Source organism: Lethenteron reissneri, chromosome 37 (assembly GCF_015708825.2).
Source record: "Lethenteron reissneri isolate LAM-NWPU_2019-01 chromosome 37, ASM1570882v1, whole genome shotgun sequence".
NCBI lineage: Eukaryota > Metazoa > Chordata > Hyperoartia > Petromyzontiformes > Petromyzontidae > Lethenteron > Lethenteron reissneri.
The window spans coordinates 9,446,373-9,454,441 of NC_083815.1; the positions used below are offsets into that span (position 1 = coordinate 9,446,373).

Here is an 8,069-nt window from a genome sequence, read left to right on the forward strand (position 1 = left end):
AACCCGGGTTCAAACCCTGGCCACGCAGAGTATCAGTGGCAAGTTGGAATCTCGAATCAGTCCTCTGGGGCTTCCCCTGGGCCAGGGGTTGGCAACCTTTCAAAGAAGAAGAGACATTTTTATTTTATTTTTGTCTTTGACCAAAATAGTTCTAGAGCCGCGCATGCCACGCAGAGATACTTGTATACAAACACAGCATCGGGTATAAAGCAGATGACAACAACGACAACACATTCTGACTTCAATAAATCAATTGGTGATGGAATCAAATGCGTCTCTTTCGTTAATTCCTCCCCCTTTATTATTCTACAGTTTGTGACTTGTACATTTTATCGTCACCAAGACATTCCATAGTGACCCCATTCCCTGACATATTTAATCGATACTTATCTTTACCTTTAAATGTTTTAAGATTTAAGTTTTTTTTCAAACGGCTGCCCACAAGGGGGCAGCAAAAAGAGCCGCAAATGGAGAAGACAAAGAGCCACCACCGCATGCGGCTCCCGGAGCCGCAAGGTTGCGGACCCCTGTCCTCGGCATACCGGTTCCCGGTCGCCTGTCCTTATGGCCACACCACACCCCACTGTGTGTTGTGCTGTCTGTGCCCGCCTCAATACATTCTCATCGTACCCGCGAGCTCCGGTCTCTAATGTTCAATGAGTGTTGCTGCCCGCCTCTGCGTGCCGCACTCGCAGGCGAAGAGCGTCGTAAACGTGAGAGTGAGATGAGAGCACGTGAATTTGATTCAGCGGTCACCATCAGCTGTTCTCTATCCACTGCTGGACAATACCCTCGAAAGTGCGTGGCTATGAGCACATCTTATTAGTGTGTGTGTGTGTGCGCTTGCAAGCTCGTCTCCAAATTTGTTTGAGTTATCCCCTGGTTTATATAGGTTTTCTCCAGCTACTCCAGTTTCCATTTCAGTCGCAGAAAAATACTCAACACAGCACGGTGGACCAGGCGAACAGAACTTTCCTGTAGCAATAACGGGGCTAGTGAGACTTCCACACGAAAACAACTACGATCTTATTGACTTTAACCCAACAAAGGTGTAATTTCCCTTTCCTGAAACCCTATCCCTCGGGCTTTGGCCCAGCAGAACGAAAATCAGTAACAGCTGTCCTCCATTTGGAGGGAATGGCTCCACCATGGGAATGGGGAATTTTCATTCAATGGCTCCAGGCTGCCAATACAGACGTGACAACTCAATGCTCATTTGGGCTTTGAGATACTTTGAAAAATGTGGCCACGTTATATCCTTATTAAGCGATAAAAAGCACATCGACTTTGTATGTGTTCATGTACGTTGACCTTCTTTCGCACCATGCGTAGCCAACAGTGCTAATCGGAGGTGCGAAACAAGTTTTTAGTTAAAGTAGTGCCCTGAATATGCGCACAAAGTCAGGGTGTCTTCCTGCTCAATAATGCACGTGGCCCTGAACGTGTTGAAATATTCCATCCTATAAGCGGACCTCGCACAATGGACAGTTAGCACGGGCCATGCTTGGAGCGTTCCCATTTGCGCGGCAGAGAGGGTCGGAACACGGGGCGTGAAACGTAGCCGGCGTTCAGCGCTTGGTGAGAAGCGGTTCTTGGCTTGCTTCTGGCTTCAGGGAACACAGCGGCACGTCTTCCACACGGCATGACCTTCTCGTAACCCGACACACAGCCAATGTCAACGTGCAACGGTGCCAAATTTATAGCGTCGTCCCCAGGCCTTTTGCCGCGCGGTTCGAAGATTGACGAGGGATTTACACTCGCCCCCCCCCTCCTGAATTTTAAAACCTCCCCGAAACTTCATTATTTGTTAGAGCGTGTCCGACCTTGTGCATAATGGCAGTAACATATTTCACAGGGAAGTCGTGTGACTGCTGCCTTGGGCTCGTGGGAGGATGTGGAATGGGGGAGACGCTCTCACATTCTCTTTTTCAACGGAGCCTCGTGATTCCTGCGCTAAACCCAACGAGGCTGCGAGCTTTCACCAGGATTGTGTCTGTGTTATGAGTGGTGGCACATCCCTGCCGTGCAGCAGATGTTCTATAATACAGTCCAGGGCATCAAGTAGCCAAGATTGAGATAGGGTCTATACGTTAATGCATCCCCGCATTTCGTGACAGTCTTGTTCCGTTTTAACTTCCGACTCTTCCAAATATTCGCGTCTGGATTTTGCCACCGCCTCCGAATGGTTATGGTTAAGAGGGGTATGATGCTGCGTTGCGTGACACTGGGCCAAAGTTTAACTGCTATGCGAGCACGTCTTATAAAAGTAACTCTGCTGTGTGAGCTACCATATTTTGCAATGAGAGTATAAACAAAGTTTACCGCTACCTCTGAAATAATCGCACGTTTTGTCCATTTCTCAATTTTCCTCCAACAACTGTGCCATTGGCATCACGTCACGAGATGAAGACTCCATTTGGAAATCTCAGAGGGCAGTGCAACCCCTCGTGTGTTGGAGAATGGTCCATGGAAGCGAATTTTAATGGAACTTATTTTCAGATTCATTCAAGTGACCTTTTATCTACACACTAGGGGCCATACATTTACCTAAGTGCCCCATTGTGATGGAAATGTTTGATGCATGATATTCAAACCAATATTTTTACATTCTCAGAGCTGGCAATTTAGCCAAATTAAATGAAACACCAAAAGTAACGTGGTGGGCTTTTTTTGCGTATGACATTCTTGAAGAATCACGTGACATTCTTAAGTAATAATGGCACAGTCGATATAAACATTGCATACCTCCAAATAAAACACCAATAGAGATCAACAGTATCAGATGCCCCAGCCAAATAAACCAGCACTGAGCCACTCACCCTCGAGGGCCGTCCGATCATTTATGCATGAAATTACCGAAGCAAGTTGCCAATGGTAAAGTGGACTTTAAAGACCAGAAGACACGAATCATCACTCGCAAAATAAAACAATTGTGTCATTGCTAACAGGCCACATGCTTTACTTGTCAAATCGCAACTGAAATAGTATTAAAATACCGTAACAATGATAAATAATATTGTAACTGTCGAAAAATTGGCGCGGTGGGTAGCGCACTGCGCAATGTACCCGCCTACATGGGTTAAACTCCTAGCCGAGGCTAATGTCAGTGGCGAGTGATGTCTGAACTAGTCCTGCCACCCCCCCCCCCTTATTCGCCAACCCTCAATGACCAATGTGGTGAAGTATGGTCAAACAACACCATGACCAACACGGCACAAGGAGGCCTTCGTCCAGCAATGGATTGAGAATGAGCTGTAAATTAATGCAGAGTAATTACGAATCATTACAACAACGTGACTGTCGCTATGTGTGGCCAATTTAATAGCGCACTTGGCCAATGGGGCTCAAGGAGTCGAAACCAGTGTGCCTGCTCGAATAGATGCCACAGAAACTCATTTTCGAGAGAGAGTCCAGAGAACAAATGTCAGTTATATTGTAAACTTGATGACACGGACCCTTGTCTGATTATAATTATTGCTCATCTGCGTTGCGAAAAGACTCACTCGCAAAAAATGGACACTTCGGGTTAAAGTGGTCAAACGAAAGGAAAAACATTCCTTTGATCAGACAATGAATATCAAAGAGTCAAACAAACACACCGGGACAATGGATCTCAAATGCTTTGTTTTGGCAATCCAGATAATGAATGTCAAATGGTTAAGTAAAGAACGTGTAAGAAAACACTCAAAGTGTCTCCCTGCTCAAGTGAGCGTGGGACGGTGCTTATCCAATGTTTATGGCCACAGAGCCAGTGGACGGCAATTCCATATTCTAATGGCGGGAGCAAGCCACTCCATAAGACAACCACTGTTTCACTTCACACAAAGTTGCACTCGGTCAATCAACCCTAACGAAACATTCCTATTCGTTTATGACAGTCAGAGACACAGAGCGTATGGATGTTGGACCTCTATCGCACCCGACGTAGCCAACCGTGCCAATCGGATGTGCGGGGGAAAGGACAACAAACTAAACACAAAAAGCAGTTTTAAAAAACAAGTCTTCAATCTTTATTTAAAAGTGCATAGCTCCAGTGGCTTCCTAATCCGGAGGTACACGTCTACTAGATTACATTCGTTTGTGTACATTTTTAGGTGTCATCTTTCGTTAGTGACAATTTGCAGCTGAAAAAAAACCAAATCAACTGGCGTATTTGCCCACGTGACAACTGGATTTGATTGGCTGTCGGCTGGTGGAGGGTTGTTGTAAAACAATTACATTTCAGCTGCACAATCACGCCCAAGATGAAGCAATTATGAATCGTATTGGTCGAGAAAGTCTATGGATTAACATCACTTGCAATTTAATTCGTAGGCCCTTTGCAGCGCTGACAGCCAGTGGGTTCTGGTAACAATAGGTCTAGACCTTGCGTCAGCAACTTTGAACATTAAAACAAAGACCCTCATCACTGTAAATAACAAAGATCCCCCTTAGAGACATGCAGCCGCCTGTTGGGACAAGTGCAGTCAGCGGGCTCCTTTGAAAGCTGACCCGAGGCATGATGAACGGCTGCGGCTCGCAACACACCCGGCAAACGTAATTCACACGCTGCGCCAGGTACTCATTTGTAAGGCTGAGGTGACCTAGGGAAGACCCAGGACCGTTACAGATATTCGTCACTGATATTTGGGTGGCCGGTTTCGAAGCGCAGAGGGCCAAACCGCTGCACCACCCGCTCTCCGCCGTATACAAAGACAAAGATCCCCCGTATAGCCTTCAACAGTTTATTGGGGGCAAGTGCCTGTCGCGAGGGAGTAGGTGGTCAGCACCACGCCCAGCCACCTGTCTCGCTAATGCTGATGTTTAAAAAGCGCACCAGGTACTCTCATTTAAGGTTGAGTCTACCTAGGGGAAGCCCGAGATCGGTTCAAATATTCGCCAGTTATGGGTCATCCTGCAGCGCTATCCAGCACAACAATGTCCCACAAAGACAATGATCTGTCCGTATAGCCTTGAACAGACTCTTAGGGTAAGTGCTGTTAGCGAGCACCTATAAAGGCCGGCACGGCACACGACGGTTGGGTGGCCAGCACCACGCCCCGCCGTCTTTGTCTCCCCAGTGGCGATGTGTACGCACAGCACCAGGTACTCATTTGAGGCTGAGTCGACCTAGGGGAGGCTCTGGATCGATTCAAATATTCGCCAGGGTTATTGAACTCCGGTCGCTAACCACTGCACCCCCCCTCGCCCCCCAAACACACACACATCACGGTGCAGCCCTTTCAAACACAACCGCGTCACGCACAAGGACAACGATCACCCCCATATCGACTTAAACAGGCTCTTGGAGCAAGTGCTATTAGGAAGCACCCTGTGTCCCAAACACACAGGATAGAGGAGTTGTAACTCGGGCTCACCTGTGTAGCGTGTACGATCCATTGCGCTTGAGACGCATGCTGGCCCAAATGGCCCGCAGGAGGCGTTTGGGGCACACGTTTGCAGATGGATGGGCGACCGAGGCACAGAATACCACGTCCACGCTGACTGGCACCGCCAATCGGAGAGGTGGCGCCCAGAGGAGTCGACTGACTGAGGGTAACAGTGTGCTGCTGCTTGGTTAGCTGACCAGATGGCTGGTCACCCGTTTGGTTAGCTGGCTACGCTGGCTGGAATGCAGGTGGGCTGTTTGGCTGGTCAGATTTGGCTGGTTAGCTGTATAATTCGCTGTCTGGCCGAATAGCTGGATAATAAGCTGGATGGCTGGATGTATGCTGGGCTAACTGCCCGCCTGGCTGAGTGATTAATTGTAATGGCTGTGGCTGACTGTTTAAGTAACTGCCTGATTGGCTGGCTGTGTGGCTGGCTGGTCAACTAAGAGGCTTGCTGGCTGGCCGGCTCAGCTGTGGAGAGATGTGCTGCCAAGACGATTTTATCCAAAGAGCTATGGCTGGGCAAGCGTGGATTTCTTTACAAAGCCGACACTCCTTTCAAATCAATTCTTCGTTTATTAACCGTTTTTTACGTGGTTTATATTCGGAGTTCAGCTCAATTGATGAACAATGTGCAGTTTATAGTACTGTTATGTAATTAATATTTATTTATTCGACTTTTGTTTGGCATTGGTTAGATATTTTTCGCCTCTGTTTTATGTTCGCTGAAAGCGTATTTGTACTGGGCTGTGCAATAAAATGTCACGGAAATTTCTGCAGAATTTATTTAATCTATTGCTTTAAATATTTTGCACAAATGGAAATATATTCCCAAATCATGAATGTATTCTCCTCATTGAATTTAAATGTGGAATATTTTTACATATATGTATTACTCGTTTAACATATATTCAAAGGAAATAAAAGTATTGTTAACACTTGTTATTGTTAAAGAAAAAAGATAAGCAATCACTGAATAAAATTACAATACAAATTTTGTATAAAAACTATTCTTAACGTGCTGATCATTATTATCATTAACAAATATCACTTTGCGATTCTGGAGAAAAGTATTGCTTTAATTCGTACTTGAAGACCGTACTGTACCCGCTTGCAACGTGCAACGTTTTTTTTTACATAAACATTTAGAAAAATGCCATCTGCACCACGAGCCGCAGCAAATGCCTCTCTCCCTCCCTTCCTCTCGCTCGCTCTCTCCCCTTCCTCTCCCCGCGTCTCCCTCGCTGGCGATTTCAGAGCCACACAAATTCGACGCAAAAAAAAAGACTAAGGCTGCACATTTGGCGTACGCTGTCACCTCCGCTGCTGCTCCCTTGTACCGCTGCTGCCGATGCCACTCCTTCGTGTGTTCTCAAGAAAGTTCACCCCGAAAAAGTCACAGTCAGTCAGCGCGCGCGGGTGATTGCTGCGTCTCGGATCTTTGAAAGGCTGGACGTGAGTGAGCGTGTGTGTGCAGAGAAGGCGGCTGTGGAGGGCAGCAGCTGGGAGGGAAGGGGGGGCGGGAGGGAGGGAGGGAGAGAGGCAGGCACGAGGGGAGGAGGAGGAGGGGGTGATGCCGGATTGCCGTGCCTCGTCCGAAACGCACGCAGGAAGCGACCTGGTCTCCGGGACATTTTCGCAGGAAACTAAGCATGGCTGAGCCAACAAAGTCCAGCCTCTCTCCCTCCCTTCTCGCTCGCTCCCATCCGCACTCCTGCTTTAAAAACAGCCCCTGCTGCTTCTGCCGCATGCTGTCACATCCATAATATACATCTGCGTGTGTGTCTGTGTTATTGTGCCTGGGAGCGGTAGTACAACGGTTAGCGCGCTGCGCTACGAACCTGGCGACCCGAGTTCGATTACCCGCTCACTACCAACAGTGACGAATATCTGAATCGGTCCTGGGCCTCTCCTAGGTTGACTCGGCCTCAAATGATTACTTGGTGCGATGTGTAAACATCGCCACTTCGGGCGTGGTGCTAGCTCTCCACCCCTCGTGTGTCGTGCTGGCCTTCAAAGATGCTCAAAAGAACAATATTTGCCCCCACAGTCATTTGCCCTAACGGGGGATCTTTGTATTTGAGAAAGCTGGTGGTGCTGTGGTCTGAGTGAACGACTCACAATGGGATGGTTTGCGAGTTAAAATCGTGGATTAAAGTTGGGGTTGACTCGGAGCATCATGTCTTCGAGGTTGTTAAAAGAAGTTTAATCTTGTGGAAAGCCGATAGTGGTTGTCCTATGGTTAGATTAGCATCCGCCGTGAGAATGAAGAATGTCCACCTTTAGCCGATGTAGACGAACTCAATGCTCGTTTGAACAGGGATTCCTATACCATTTTTTAAGTATCTGTCATTCTGCCAGTTTTTTTGGGCGGAATAGTTTTCATATCAAATGGGGGAACTTTCCACGTTTGGGAATTCACGGGGTGCGCTGATTCCACGTACAAAAATAATGACACACCCATTATGTCACTACGCTTGTCACGAGGTGTGGTGGAATGACCAACAATTGGGCAGGATTAGAGTGTGTTGCCAACGTGCGGAATTGTTGTCAATCTCGATCACAGCATGTGACTTGGGCACGGGGAGTACTAAGAGGGTGTGGCGATCCATTCCACCCAGAGTCACGCCTTCTGCCTAATAATTCCACCTCCATATGACGAGGAATCCCACATCAACGACAGGAAAAAAAATTGTGCAG

The 8,069-nt window shown here is 47.5% G+C and overlaps 1 protein-coding gene across 1 annotated transcript in view; it reads right to left on the reverse strand.

The window, feature by feature from the left end:
- LOC133351548 (MOB kinase activator 2-like) overlaps positions 1 to 6,833 on the reverse strand; it is a 76,284-nt gene extending 69,451 nt beyond the window's left edge. Inside the window, exon 1 of the mRNA XM_061566852.1 lies at positions 5,358 to 6,833. Coding sequence (XP_061422836.1) covers positions 5,358 to 5,395 — 38 coding nt within the window. The 5' untranslated portion in view covers positions 5,396 to 6,833. The remainder of the gene's footprint in view (positions 1 to 5,357) is intronic.
- Positions 6,834 to 8,069: the final 1,236 nt, after the last annotated feature.